Source organism: Lampetra planeri, chromosome 13 (assembly GCF_965212315.1).
Source record: "Lampetra planeri chromosome 13, kcLamPlan1.2.h2, whole genome shotgun sequence".
NCBI lineage: Eukaryota > Metazoa > Chordata > Hyperoartia > Petromyzontiformes > Petromyzontidae > Lampetra > Lampetra planeri.
Window position 1 is genome coordinate 6,269,571 of NC_136119.1, and position 16,494 is coordinate 6,286,064.

A 16,494-nucleotide genomic window follows, 5' to 3' on the forward strand; every position below is an offset into this window, starting at 1 on the left:
TCTTGGTCAATTACTCTTTTAATAATGCCTCTGTTGGGGAAAAATATGCAGGTGCAAGACACAATCACAAGTCCTTTAACCAAAATATAGGTCATATTTTAAAATCTTGAAAATCGAACCACCCAATTTGTTGTCATGCCTGTTGAACAAAAGAAGGTTCAGAATATTCTCTGAATATTCCAGTCAGGTGCGTCAAAAAACTACCATGGCAAAACATAATTATGAATTTAACACGTACGCTTTTGCGATCAATATAATCCATGAGGCTTTTTTGGGTCTGATCGCTTAAATATAAATGTATCGTTAAACCTGTCGCCACTCGACACGCCAATTAGTAAGGTTTGTTACGTAAACAAAACATGTTACTAGTTCAGCACACTGGCTGTCACCTGATGAGGCTGGTTGCAATGACCGGTGAAAGGTCATACTCGAATTGTGAATGTTGGTTTACTCCAATACACCGGTGTGCTGAACTAGTAACTAATTGGCATGTTTGTTTATGTGGCAACCCTTAATTGGCTGTGTTGGGTGGTTGTGGGTTTAACAACACGTTTATAGTTATGCAATAGAACCCAAAAAACCTCATGGACAATTATCAAAGTCTCAGATAAATGGTGCTAAAAAACAAACTGGTATTTCTGTTTTATATACATAAAAAGTAAACGATTATTTTTTGGGAATTGATAACACAAACTAAACTTTTAGAGCTAGAAAAAAATAATGTCCAACTGCTTACATTTTAATAAATACAACAAAATACATTTACAATTTGTCAAATGATTCAAGTCGCCGAATATTGTTTTTGGGTTCGAAAGAAAGCAAAGTTCATCATTGTTGCTCTCTTCGGTTGTGGAGCTGCTGCAACCAGAGCTGCAGCGCGTACACTGTGCCTGTGCTGACCCGTTCCACGTCGGGGCCTGACGAGGGGACCTGGGCCAGCAGGCACGACGTGGGCAAGGCCTCCAGCTCCTGCCTGCTCCCCTTCATCACCGTCGCACTGAGGGAGGTCACGAGAATAATTGGGAAGAGCAACCCCTTTTGAGTGATCCTGCATTCCCACCACCACTGTGAAGCCAACCTGTCGGTCCAGGGCAGACAAAAGCAACTGCAGCTCAGGATGCAGCACAGAAGCAGTGCATAGCGTGTAGAGGCAGTCTTGTCATTCACAGGATGAGAGCTTGAGCCTAGACTTGAATGGATAGGGAGTCGATGGCAGGGGGGAGTTCATTATCAAGTGGCCCTGTGAACTCAGCCTATTGGTTCTCTAGCCCCTCCATGGCTGGAATGGGAAAAAAAGGGTGTAATATGTTTGCTAATAATTATAGGTCATATACACTGCTGGATGAAGGCACAATGCTGGATATTATTGGTCAGTGATTATTTTACCCATACTTCATGCTAATCAGTGAGTGATTTCTGCACTGATTCAGATATCACGAACCATTGATGCTAGCCTCGGCCATGAATCAAACTGATGCCCAGGGTCCCAGGCCACCGGATGGCTTACGCAAATTCTGTAAATTACGTAGACCACGATTTCTCGCATTTCCGATTCCCCACGGGATTTACACATGGGGAATGCATACATTTTCGTGACAAAGTAGGAGCGATACTGAGCAGCCAAATGCGCTCGTTATAATGGAGTTTCTGAGCAGTCGACGACTAACTACTTGAGCTGTGCAGCGCCTAATAACATACCCTCAGTTATTTGCCCCGCCACCTCACCGTGTGCACATACATCGTATTTCGCCAAGCTTTATCGTTACATTATTTATAGGAAAATTGCTTTCACCTAAAACGCGCCACTTTTCAGGAACCCATCGTGTTAAATGAGAACTTACTGCACTCAGGCTTCCAGGTTTTGAGCACAGTGTGCTAACCACTGTGGCACCACTTCTCCACCCCATATTCTTGCTTAGGCGGCTTAAGTTAAACTCCACAGCTGAAGCCAATGACCACGCTTACCATTTCCACGTTGACCTCCGTGACGTCACATTTCTGTCTTAGAAGCGGCCTGGCTAAAAGGGTGCAGCCCTCTTGGGGAGAGTGAGCCGCATGGTCTTGTTAAACAGCGACGTATCCAGGTTGGCCTAGTACAGCTATTGTGGGAATCTGATCAGAGTCCACTTTGATTGGTTCATAAACCAGGAAAGCTCAATTCCCAGTGGTCTTGGGAACGTGGAATAAGGAATATTATTGTGCCGTGTACCCACAGTCAGCAGATAGCTACGGATGTGATGACATCAATTGAAATCGATTCTCATGCTCACAATATATATTCATCCAAACGTGCATGCAAGAGCTGATTAGGACCAATTCATACATATTCGGATTGACTTATCCCTGCAGTGACTAGACTTTACATGCACCACAAGGACAGATAGCATAACATCATGACAATTATTCATGACAATTGAATCATACAAATATGCATGTTTTCAACAACTGCATACATTTTTTAGCACTTTTACTACAGCAGGAGCTTTTGCGCACATGAAACATTGGAAAAGAGGTTTTCATAAAGTGCAATTTTCTCTAGCCACTCACAATCATATTTACAGTTTACTATTAAACAGCACACCTTGTTGGCGAGTGTTGCGGTGAACTTGTTGTGCAGTGTACCTGAATGTAGCAGGAATACCCTTGGGTGGTTGGCTTATTGGTGGGTGGGACTTGGCATTTTCCGCAGATGACACAATGGCTCTGGCCGTGTCCGGGTCGATCCAAGCACAAGCGCTCACCTCATCCACACACAGGGCGACGTGTTCCTACAACAAGCGCACGCGCCCGAGGCAGGCAGGCTTACACCGCTGAAGCGAAACGCAATCTTCAGTTTATCGGCCTCTGGGTCTTTCAGATGAACATTTCCATTTGCATTGATGCATTAAGCAAAGTTGGGACCAGCTCTGACTTCAGTAGGAACCCGCTGAAGCAGCAAAGACAAATGTGGACAGGCAAATGTGCGGATATAAGGTATGCATGTGCAGAGACTTAAAAACTGCATTACTTAAATTTGTAATCAGACTACAGTGTTCTGAAATCTGCCATTCAAATCCCAAAGCATGTGTCCAACTTAATTATGAGGTGCAGGTTATTATATATAAAGTATTAAAATCCTCACTTTCAAAGACTCGAATGAATGTAAAATATGTATGTTGTACAAATATGCATATTTATGTGTCATTACATGTTTGTATACGTGTCATTACGTGTTTGCTAAATCTTGAACACCCTTCCATCCCAAGGGGATTTTCCAGGCGAAATACTTGAACATACCTATTTTTATGTAAGGTGTTGGATGAATGGTTGCGAAGGTTGCTTGACTCGGATACCTGTAATTGCTGGTGCAGAAGGGATGTTTGCACCAAGGCATAAACCACAATATGATGCCTTCTGGGAAGACCTCGGATGAGATTTCCCGGATAGACCGACTGCAGGAGGGGAAAAAGATGGCCAGTTTCACACCTTCAAGTTAAACTTGGTAACATGGGGCTCTTAAATCTTGACTTGAAGCTTTCGTGACTGCAGGAATTCATATTCTTGGGTCTTTCGGTAAAGTCACGTAGATAGGTTCAAAGAAAATCACAAAAAATAACAAACAAAAACTACGACGTTTCGATCGCAACACAAGCGGTCCTGAAGACGACCGCTTGTGTTGCGATCGAAACATACGTTTTTTGTTATTTTTTGTGATTTACTTTCAACCTATCTATGTAACTTTACCGAAAGACCCAAGAATACGGGGCTCTTATTTTCTGCAATGCTCCTAGATGCCCCTTAGGTGGGGATAGAGTCTCAGGTTGATTTCATGAGCAGGACAAATGTCTGACATGTAGCCATTCACTCTACCCTGATTTAGGATGATTTGTCATCATTCAGGGTCATGATTAAATTCAAGAATACATGTTCTTTGGTGTTCCATCTGTGCTTTCATGCTCGTACTGTCTGTCACAACCCTAGGATGCAGTCTTGAAATAGTCTGCACTCTTCCATTGGTCAGGCCTGCAAGACCCATGCAAGCGGTAATGTATATTTCTCACGAAAGATGGCTTATTATTCCCTTTATGATGTTAAATGTCTTGTATGAGGTCATGCAAGAGCCTCCAAGTTGTATACTAAACATCATGCTGAGTGTCTTGAACCCAGGACTGCATCCTAGTGTCTTTCATGTGTCACGTTTTGTCTTGTTCACTCAGGCCATTGACAAAAAGGAAGATTTGCATGAATCGAATATATTATTAAATGCATGTATCGTGTAAAAAATACATGAGAATCAATATTAATTGATTAATGATTACACTTTTGATTTAAAGCTTTCGTGACTGCAGGGATTCATAATCTTGGTTCTTTCGGTAAAGTCACGAAGAAGGGAAATAATAAAATAATAAAATTAATAATTATATTTTTTATTGTTTTATATTTTTAATATTTTATTTGTTCCCTTCTACGTGTCTTTACCGAAAGAACCAATAATATAATTATTACACGTTTACATGCCAACAATGTATTCAAGAATTCATATTTTTTTTCTTTTGTTTGTACTACTCCTGAATGCTCTCCCCTGCACTCTCTAATCTGTACTGTGTAGTGTGTTTGTTTCAATGGTACTGTCACACCTCTATCGTCTTGTTTGTATTGTGTCATTTGTTGTGATATCATTTACATCATCTTGCTCACTTGTATTGCAGCACGGTTTTAATGTCTTTGGAGTTTGTTTTTCCTAAAATAATTTAATCAACAAACATTTCCTACCGACACAAGATAAAATATGTATTGTAGGCAGACCAGTGCCACAGTGCTTGATGCACTGTACTATGATCCCATTGACCTAGGTTCAATTCCTGGCCAAAGCTCACATCAGCTGAAAGTATCCCAGGTCACTCTTGCAAATGAGTCTGTCCTGGTCCCATGAGTTTCTCACCTGGGGAAATAAAACAAACTTTATATCTGAACCTGGACTCACCCTCCTCCTTCACCAACTGACACTGACCAGCAATGGTGACGTGTCGCCAAACAATCCCCATGACTGACACAGCATGGGGAGGCCTTGACCCAGTGGCGGATTGACAGAGGGTCCAACAACATCGTTGTGGAGCATCGAAACCGGACTCGTGAATTGTTACATGCCCGGTGAGAAGCACTGCTTACCTCCCACAGGCCCATGGTGGTGATGGTGCATTCGGATGGCGACATCTGCAGACCAGTCTCCTCTCTCAGCTCCCGCAGGCCAGCTTCCAGAAGCTGAGAAAAAAATATATCGGGCGGCATTCGTTAAGTTTTTGCAATCTTAATTTGATGTCTGCAAAGATCAATGTTGGTATTTTGCTAAACCCTACCTTAAAGTACTACGGAGTACAAAACACGTTTACATTTAAAGGTGTTGGGTCTTAAGAAAGAAGCACCCTTGATTTGACAATACACTTGAAGACAGTACATTTCATATCGGATTAAGCACTGACTTTCTCAATTGTCAGCAGATAATTACCTTAGGAACACATCTGCAACATGTTTTTCAGATGTGTGAAAGGCAGCCATTCGAATATGTTAGTTTAATGGGTTCATTAGGCTTGCATTCCTGTGACTGCAGGTCAAGGTTATTTTATTGCAGTGGCCTAAGTCCAACTATTGCCTGGGGCTTACCATTCAACACACACCATTAACCGCAAGAGATTGCACTAACTGTAACCTAACTTTACAACATAGCACTGCACTGAATCTAGACGCACGATATTCAGATACTAAAATGATGGAAAATATATCGCTATAAAAATAATCGAAAACATTTTCCAACAGAGATGTATAGATTGTATGCAATACATCACAGAAATTCTGTAATAAATTCCAAATGAATCAATCACGTGGGACCACAAATAGATAACATGTGTCCAATAAAGACTTCCGAATTAGGTACATGAATGCAGAAATAGAAGAGAAAATCTCAACCTGTTCTCCTGGATCCACGTGACCCCCTGTAGGTACAAACATTGGGTCGTGAATACAATGGGCAGCTGACTTAAATAATACAACAGAAAACAAAAGGCCTTCATCTTAAACTATATCTGTGGTGAATGCAAAATCTTACACAACGCATTTATATTGTACATGCTGATGTATTACAGTAAAACAGTCCTAATATATAAACGATACAAGGAAAATGCATTAGGAATATCCAAAAGGCAGTTAAACAAAGGGACCAGCCTCGAAAATATGCGATGTCTACAAAAAGAGTTAAGTGCCTGTTAAATAGCACACAACTGGGTCAGATTGTAAAAAAAAGTTGATTTATATTAAATGGCATCCGATCTCTATAATGTTTCTATTCCCGGGCATGCTCATCATCACATAGTTGGTCATAATCATGTAAATTACAAAGCTCATGAAGCATTCCAGATTTTAATTCCAAGTATGTAATAATAATGAACCTGATTGGGGTTCAATAACCAATATTGACTACAATGTATTCCACATTGAACCGAAGCAGATGATGGGAGGAAATTCCAACGTTTAGCAGTCAGTGGATAGAAGCAGACAGAAGTGTTTTGATCTGCGGTGAGGTGGCTGAACAAAATACGGACGAGAGAAAATTATGGCAACATGGGTGGACGAATTAAGGCATGAAGTGCATAGGAACAGTAACTATCGTAGTGGCAATAGCAGAGTGATACAGAAGCCACCAACCGTCGGGCGGTTAGCGACTGTAATTAAAGAGGTCTGGGTCATTAATCAACCTGACTGGGTGTGCCACCTCGCCAGCGGTATGACAACGGTATTCCAACTTTGGGCGCTTTTGTCTTTTTTTAAACCGCACCAAAATTCACAAACATTACCAAGCTGCCGCTGCTCCCCAACCCCACTGCCCGCCCCCCCCCGCTCGCTCATTAAGGACGCACAGAGCAGGTGCTCGTCATCCGTTTGTCCCCAACATACCGGGGGGCACCCAGACGTTGGGGAAGATGGAGAGCTGCACCGCCCTGCGCGTCAACAGCACGCGCGCGTCCACAGACTGCAGCACGACGGCCACGCCGACGTCAATCCCCCGCGCCAGCGTCTCCCGGGGAAGGCCGCGCGCGTCGTCCGGGCTCAGGTGCTGGATGGGGCAGTCTGCAGCTCGCTACCGTGCACGACAAGCAATCAGGGATACGCACGGGCGGGGGGGGGAGCGGTTGCTGCATTTAACAGAAGGCAGTGCACAACATTAGCAAAATCCATTAATTTGCTATACTATTGCTAATCTATGCTCCCCACCATAATCGACCCACACTGACCAGCATGGTAAAGTAGAGTTAAATAACCCCCACGACCTGCACAACATGTGCAGGCCCTCATCCAGTACATTGTTAAAAGCAATGCATGTGTGTGTACACTCAACAGATAGCTTTTTATTATTCAACACAGAAGAGTTACTTTACACGTGGTATATGGATTTATGTAGCGACGATGCATTGATTCATCATTCAAAATCGACTGCTGGAGTACTTAAACATGAGTTGGATGATGCGGTGAGTGCGGTAAAAAATGTTTAGTCTCCATGCCTTGAGTGGGACCAACTCTGCTCCGGGTAGATCCACGCAGTCCGAAATAAGAAAGCGATTTTCCTGCAGCTTGCAGCTCACAGTCAGTTGCTGTGCTCCATCACTGCTGAAGTAATCTGTCACGCTCTGTGCAGACAGCAGTAGAGTGAAATAGTGCAGCTGTGCTTACCAACGAATCACCCCAAATGTGCCGAATATCATCAGATCTCTACGCTACGATGGATGAGAACCACACATACATCGTGCTATGTTTGTGATTACGCTAAAAGGTGTCCAGGAAAAATTACATGGGGAGGTGTAGTATATTATATTACTATAAGCCAAGAATGTGTGTCCCGCGCGTGACGTCACTCCACACGAGACCCACCCCCCCGCGTGACGTCACTCCACACGACCCCCCCCTCATTATTATTCATGAGTGGGTGGATTTTTACACTAACGCAGAGGAAGGTCGAGCCGAATTATGCATAACATTGCGAAGACATTTAAGTTGGGAAAAACTCTTTTCTCATGCATACATTGTACATGTCATTTGAGCTGCCTTCAGTCTTATATTATAAACAACAAATGATACTTTTTTTTTTATTTACACAAGATTTTCACAAACACAGTATGATGAGGTATACTGTCCAATAATATTTTGTACTTACTGTGTGGACAAACAATAACATGAAGTTATTTTGCATTACAAAACGTTTAATGTTATAAACCCGTTAAAAGCAATTCGGATTGGTTCTTCACTAACAGTGAAAGCTATGTCCATATCCAATCATGTTTCAAACCTACATGTTACAGATGAACAAAAACATATAGAACGTCTCTCAAGGACGGTGCGTCAATGAGAAACGGCATGCAACACAAACGTGCTCCAAAATTCCGTAAACGTGGCAGTGGTGAAAACAGCTCCAAGCGAGTACAGTAAGAGGTGGCGATGCTGTCGATTTTCCTGCTATGGGCACCACTAGACAACGTTCAGTTCTATACTCATGACAGTCAAGTGCAGAAATTAAGAGTCTTTACATGATGCGCGAGGTATTGTTTGGGGGTAGGAGCGGTGGTTGCAGTGGTTTGTGCCGTTTGCTTTGAAGCCAGTGCCTTGAGTTTGATTCCTGGCCATGGCTAATATCAGTGGCAAGTGAGATTTTAACCAATTCTGGTGGCTCTGGATCAACAACCCGCACTGACCAGCATGATGAAATATGGTCAAACCCTCCATGACTGACACAGCATGGGGATGTCTTCGTCCAGTGGTGGATTGCCAATAGGTGTGTCAATTACGATTTAGTTTTATCACCACCAGTGGACAGATTGTGGCCGTTGAAGATGTTGACAGATGCTTGATCACTTAAAAACTTTCCTGTTACATTTAAAGTCCAACGATGAAAAAATAATTGAGTGAGAAATGTTTGTTGATTTTTTTTGCACCAAAAATATTCGTTAAGCCCAGGTTTTGGGTATTTAATTCAGTGAGCGTCCGTGCGATTGTGGTAAGGTGACTGTGGTATCCGGCGCTTACCTGGGTAAACTTGGCGCACACAGGCAAGGTGTTTTTCCTCAAGAGGTAAACAAGCACCCTCTCCATTTACAAGCAAAGCAGGGACTTGGCACGCCCAGCCACCTTCTGTTACACAACAACGTGGCCAGACACATGAGAGCCGTTACAAACCGCGCTACGTGTCAGTGACGCTACAAAGTATGCATTCATTTCAGTTACAGTACCAGTACCCTACAGTTAAGATCTGTGACCTCATATGCTTTAAAGAACTTGCTGTCATTTGAATAGTGAATGAAATACTCATAGTTACACACTTTAAAGGGAATGTGGCCCTCTTCTGGGTTGTATTTACCAACTGATCATAACAAACCTGTTTTAATGAAAGACTGCAACGAGATCGACTGTTTTCCAAACCAGAACAGCGATCAGGCCAAACCCTATCTTTATCTGATGCGTTCAGGTACAAAGGTGACTTGTGATAACCTTTGCAAATATTGCCCAACACTAAGAATCAAAAGTAAACTCCCACATACGCTTGGCAGATGAATGTTTAAAACTGCTGCGCAAAACCTAAAATTAGGACATAAAATTTCAAAACTAGATGGGTGGGAATTAGTTATTTAATCATGAGCTTACTGGGGTCACCCAAACCCTTCACGTCTTGATATATCGACTGCTCGATGAATGTCTGCCCAACTCAAGCCACCTATCAGGGTCTCGCAATGCAACAACTCATCTTGCTCCTGCACACAAGCTGATATCCTTGCTCCATCTCTGCGGTGAACATCCTCTCAGGCGTGTCCTCTCTGTTATTCCATCGTTAGTGTCGACCTGATTGCACCCAATATCGTCAGATCGTGGAAGCTTAGTACTTAGATGGGAGACTGCCTAAGAATACCAAGTGTTGTATGAAATGAACGGTAAGGTGGTTAGTAGATGGCAGTACAGCAAGTGGATTGTTGAATTTATTTGAGCATAAATGTGAGCGTTATCCCCTAAGTGTGTGATTTTCCTGAGGTCTGCACTTTCTTCGAAAATGCTAAACACAAAAAAATGGAATTTGGCCAAACATCCCAAAACTCACGAATACTCATTGTGGCTTTTCCAACTAACTAGAAGGCACTATTATGATTTAGTATGCTGCAGCCAGGTAAGCAATGATCCTTGACTTTACTAGGTACTGTATATTGAACATATGGTGTACCACTGGGATTTTGGCACACTCACTGGAGATTTTTTTTCGCTAACAAAATTTCCATCTTGCCACTACCGCTTTAATAAAAGTAAAACATTTTATATTCACGTTCTATATATTGTGTTGAATATTCAAACCTATTTTAAGTTTTAATAATAGTTTTCCCAGCTTATATTTAAAATGTACCTTGCTTCCTTGGCATTATGGTTGAAACAAAAATAAAACGTTGTTTATTTGCATGAGATGCTCACAAACATGACACATACGTCTGTGAAACATGTCTTTCCAATATTTTTTTTAATAAAATGCAGCACAAATAGTGAATACCATTGTATAGTGTTACATTATTCAATAGGCATTTGTAAAAACTGTACAATTTTCATTCCTTAAAAAACTATTCAGATTGGTTCTTCAAAAACAGGAAAAGCTACATCCATGACAAGTCATGTTACGTAACTAGATTTTATAGATGTAGAAATAACATCTGTGACATAACCTCTCTCGAAGAGGGTACCTTAATCAGAAACAGCATGTAGCACAAGTGTTCCATAAGTAAGAGTGCGGATGATGGAAGGACCCCCAAGTGAGGACAGCAACAGTTGGCTACTTGCTGCATTCATGGGTGGCCAGGCTGTTGTTATTGCATGAGCACCACTGGGACCATCAATCTTGATTTCCAGCTCCGTGCTCATGACATGCATTTGGTAAATAATTTAATTATGCTACAGATATTTTACGAAGAATAACTTTCAAATAATGTTAAAGGCCAATTCTAAGAAGATATATGATCCATTTTTTCGATTTAAAGCTTTCGTGACTGCAGGGATTCATCTTCTTGGTTCTTTCGGTAAAGTCACGTAGAAGGGAAATAATAAAATAATAAAAATAAAACATAATAAAATACAATTCTCATGACGTTTCGGCCACAACGCAAGCAGCCGTCCTCAGGTGAAGAACAGGGCCGTCCTCAGGTGAAAAACAGCCCTGTTCTTCACCTGAGGACGGCTGCTTGCGTTGTGGCCGAAACGTCGTGAGAATTGCATTTTATTATTTTTATTATTTTATTATTTCCCTTCTACGTGACTTTACCGAAAGAACCAAGAAGACATATTATCAATGTTTGTTGATTTTTTTCGTGGCATGTATCGGTTAAGCCCAGGTGTTATGCAAAGTGACTGTGGGATCCGGCACTGACCTGGGTAAACTTGGCGTACACGGGCAAGGTGTTTTTCCTCAACAGGTAAACAAACACTTTCTCCATTTACAAGCAAAGCAGGGACTTGGCACGCCCCGCCACCTTCTGTTACACAACAACGCGGTCACAGACAAAACGCAAGCCGTTACAAGCGTGCTCCCAAAGTTAAAATTGGATTGGAGCAATAAAGGTCTAAACAAAAAAGATGATATTAACAAAATATTTTTTTTTCGAGAAGTCATTGTAACAACCAATGGACATGAACTATAGGATACTATTGAAGAGTGTAATGTGTTGAGATTAAGATAAATTCGTAAAACAAAGGTCGTGTACAAAAATGTTTGGTGCAATGGGATCTGCTTGTGCAGGAGACGTATTGTGGCATCGCAAGACCATGATCGCTGGCGTCGCCGTGGACAGGCATTTCATCCAGCAAAGCATAGAACACGGCTGACGATTTAGAACAATTTCACAACATATAGGACATTTGATCTGGTTCTGGCTTTTATTTCTAGATGTGAAACACACATGCTCCAAATCAAAGAGGGAACAGAGACCTTCAGTGTTCCATAGGGTGCACTGTGCCATCTCGACATTACAACATCTACTACAGAATCAGAATATTAAGTAAAATAACTGAGCAAAACGTACTCTTCGGTTTTTCCGTAAAGTCACGTATGTAGAAATAAATAAATAATATAGCTTCAATTCTAATAGAAATAAAATAATAAATCACGACGTTTCGGAGGCAACACAAGTCTCCGTCATCAGGTGGGACAGTCACAGCTAGATTTACTGTCTCAAGTGAGACAGTAAATCTAGCTGAGACTTGTGTTGACTCCGAAACGTCGTGATTTATTATTTTATTTCTATTATTATAAAAAACATATTTTATTATTTATTTATTTATTCCTACGTGACTTTACCGAAAAACTTGCTTTTAAGGGATTACATCTTGAATCATTGCCTCACTTGATGCAGCTAATCTGGCTGTGACGGTCCCACCTGATGACGGAGACTTGTGTTGCCTCCGAAACGTCGTGATTTTTATTTTATTTATTTTCATTAATTTTGATGTTTTACCTACGTGACTTTACCGAAAAAACCTAAGAATATGAATCCTTGCAGTCACGAAAGCTTCAAATCTAGAATTATGAGGAAAACGTATTGGATTAAGTTGAGTGACTTTAACGGCCACCATTTTCATCAGATACCGAAAAGGATAGGCCATGCACAACTAGGCTACTGAACACTAAATCATATCCTGCTTTAAAGTACTTTATAAGTAAATGTACGCGAGATTGAGAATATGTAAAAACGAATGCCATCACACCATGCAAAATACTGCATTAGGTGCAGGTGGTTAATCAATGAGAGCAGATATGTGATGTCAGATATGGGATAGTTTATTGAAATGTATTTTCAACTGAAAAGGAGGGAATGATCCATTTGCTTCCGAGTGTTTCCCAAGCTAAAGCAGTGGCCACTCAACCCTACATGTTTATTTGATGACATCAGGTACAAAGGTAACAGCCGTTGCAAATATTGCACCACACAGGAAATAGTCACGTCCCACACGCCTGACAAATATTTAACAATGCCACAAGCAAGACGTTTTATGAGGGGCATACAATTCAAAACATTATGAGTGCAAGTTAATTTATTAACAAGCTTTCTCGGGCCAATTCAATCCATAGGATTTTAACTTCACATCTTGACAAATTTCCATTTTCGTCCTATTTTTGGCAAAATTGCCGCAGCATCTCCATGGGCCAATTTACCAAACCAATATATTCTGGTCATTTCAACAAGATGTGAAACTGTCCCTAGATCCATGGGAGTCTCTACTGTTCTTCCAATCCATCTGTTTCCTAGCTGTAGACACATGCACATAAATGGGCGAAATTGTATACACGGCTGCAGAATTTTGAGTGGATTATTCCAGCCATTAAGAGTAGCAATGCATTGGCAGCAACTTGCTCCACTGCAAATAATGAGACCTGGATAAGGCAGTTTGTTTTTGAAATGTTGGCATTGATTGACCACGTTATTCCACTGCAGCATGTAGGCCTTCGTCCAGTAGTAGATTGCCCATGGGTTGATGATATCATCTATACGGAGCACGAAAAACGTGATTCGATCATCAGCCATCAGCTACCTCCCCAAGCCCTACCCCATCGCTCAAGGTCTCGCGATGCTATAATCCATCTCCTGCACACCAGGCGATGTCATCGCTCCATCTCCATGGTTGACGTGCGTTGGAACGCATTCCCTCCTTTGGCTGCTACTTTGTCATTAGCCTCAACCACAAAAACAAAGATTGCCCGTACAACCTGAATCAAGTGCTGTCAACGAGCACCTATGAAGGCCGGCACGGTACACGAGGGGGTGTTTACTACACACCACTGCACCAGGTACTCATTTGAGGCTGAATCGACCTAGGAGAGGCCCAGCGCCGGTTCATATAATCGTCAACCACAGGCCATCACGACACGAGCACCTCATTTCACCCGTGTAATCATTACAGCAAGGCAATTTCCTCAACACCAGACAACGCGTGAGTCAATTCTGCCATTTCTATACATAGCGCATCTGGCGCGTTTATGAGCACAACAAAATCTTCTTTTGGCAAAACAAAGATCCCCCTGCCCCGGTATAGCCTGCACAGACTGAGGGGCAAGTGCTGTTGGCGAGCAGCACCTGTGAAGGCCGGCACCGTGGCCCACGAGGGGGTGGGTGGCATCGTGGCCCACGAGGGGGTGGGTGGCACCATGGCCCACGAGGGGGTGGGTGGCACACGAGGGGGTGGGTGGCACACGAGGGGGTGGGTGGCACACGAGGGGGTGGGTGGCACCGTGGCCCACGAGGGGGTGGGTGGCACACGAGGGGGTGGGTGGCACACGAGGGGGTGGGTGGCACACGAGGGGGGTGGGTGGCACCGTGGCACGCGAGGGGGTGGGTGGCCCACGAGGGGGTGGGTGGCACACGAGGGGGTGGGTGGCACCGTGGCCCACGAGGGGGTGGGTGGCACCGTGGCCCACGAGGGGGTGGGTGGCACACGAGGGGGTGGGTGGCACCGTGGCACGCGAGGGGGTGGGTGGCCCACGAGGGGGTGGGTGGCACACGAGGGGGTGGGTGGCACCGTGGCCCACGAGGGGGTGGGTGGCACACGAGGGGGTGGGTGGCACCGTGGCACACGAGGGGGTGGGTGGCCACTGGAGGGATGAACGATTTGGGGAAAATATCTAATTGCGATTTTTCTGACAGATATTGCGATTTGATTTGCGATAAAAATTTTAAGTCAAGCTTCAGTTCATTATTCACGGTGTAACAGATTTTAAACATGTAATGGAGCATTACCACATGATACCATCAAAATATTAACTGCTCTATATATTCTAATGCAAGGATGATAACTTAAAAAATATGAATTGCTTCCAACATTTTTCGATTAAAAGCTTTCGTGACTGCAGGGATTCATTTTCTCAGTTCGTTCGGTAAAGTCACGTAGAAGGGAAATAATAAAATAAAACATAATAATAAACGTCGTGAGAATGTATTGTTTCATTTTTATTATTTCCCTTCTACGTGACTTTACCGAAAGAACCAAGAATGCTTCCAACATGTATTAAACATTTTAATTGAAATAGAACAATCGAACATAGAACAATTGTTAAGTTTACCGAAAGAATCAAAGAGTATAAATAAAAAAAGTTATAATGAAAAATAAAACAATTCCAATAAGAAACAGGACTTTTCAAATCGCAAAAAATCGCAGCCTTTGCAATTTGCTAATCGCATTGCTTCAAATTGCAATTTCGATTTGAAATCGATTAATCGTTCATCCCTAGTAGCCAGCACCACGCCCGGCCGCCTTTGTCTCCCCAGTGGCAGTGTTATTTTGTTTGTCTTACGCACTGCACCAGGTACTCATTTGAGGCCGAGCCGACCTAGGGGCTGCCCAGGACCGGTTCGAATAATCGTCGCCGTGGTGTTGAATCCAACTCGGGTCGCGGGTTCCATGGCCCGGCGCGCTTCAACAAGAGACCGGGGGGGGGGGGGTGGGAGAAACGCGTTGATCACGACGGTGCTTGAATGGCACCAGACGGGCCACACACACACAATATACTCACGGCCAATCGCCCTGCATCGGTTTGCTGCGAATGTCAGCGAAGAGCAAAGGACGCGATCTGTTTGAGGGCGCAGAGACACGCGAGCAGGCGACGCACGGAGGGCCTCTGGACTGTGGCCGGGGTCCCAGCTGATCCGGAACCGGATCCCGTGTCAAGTGAACGGGAGGGATCCGGATCCCGTGTTGAGTGAATAGCACGAGATCCTGTGGAGGTGAATGTGGAGGTGAATGTGGAGTTGAATAGAACGAGATCCCGTGGAGGTGAATGTGGAGTTGAATAGAACGAGATCCCGTGGAGGTGAATATGGAAATGAATGTGGAGGTGAATGTGGAGTTGAATAGAACGAGATCCCGTGGAGGTGAATGTGGAGGTGAATAGAACGAGATCCTGTGGAGGTGAATGTGGAGTTGAATAGAACGAGATCACGTGGAGGTGAATGTGGAAGTGAATGTGGAGTTGAATAGAACGAGATCCTGTGGAGGTGAATGTGGAGTTGAATAGAACGAGATCCTGTGGAGGTGAATGTGGAGGTGAATGTGGAGTTGAATAGAACGAGATCCTGTGGAGGTGAATGTGGAAGTGAATGTGGAGTTGAATAGAACGAGATCCTGTGGAGGTGAATGTGGAGTTGAATAGAACGAGATCCTGTGGAGGTGAATGTGGAAGTGAATGTGGAGTTGAATAGAACGAGATCCTGTGGAGGTGACTGCGGAGTTGAATAGAACGAGATCCTGTGGAGGTGAATGTGGAAGTGAATGTGGAGTTGAATAGAACGAGATCCTGTGGAGGTGAATGTGGAGTTGAATAGAACGAGATCCTGTGGAGGTGAATGTGGAGGTGAATGTAGAGTTGAATAGAACGAGATCCTGTGGAAGTGAATGTGGAGTTGAATAGAACGAGATCACGTGGAGGTGAATGTGGAAGTGAATGTGGAGGTGAATGTG

General features: G+C 43.3%; 1 protein-coding gene across 1 annotated transcript; it reads right to left on the reverse strand.

The window, feature by feature from the left end:
• Nucleotides 1-15,709, reverse strand: NUDT17 (nudix hydrolase 17). Its single transcript, XM_078599987.1, has 10 exons — nt 15,551-15,709; nt 11,418-11,522; nt 9,049-9,153; nt 7,533-7,658; nt 6,928-7,111; nt 5,944-5,969; nt 5,149-5,241; nt 3,333-3,431; nt 2,623-2,768; nt 1-997 (listed from the first exon to the last, which is right to left on the reverse strand). Exons 3-10 carry the CDS (start codon nt 9,112-9,114, stop codon nt 829-831), a joined length of 909 nt encoding a protein of 302 aa, XP_078456113.1. The 5' UTR covers nt 9,115-9,153; nt 11,418-11,522; nt 15,551-15,709; the 3' UTR covers nt 1-828.
• Nucleotides 15,710-16,494: the final 785 nt, after the last annotated feature.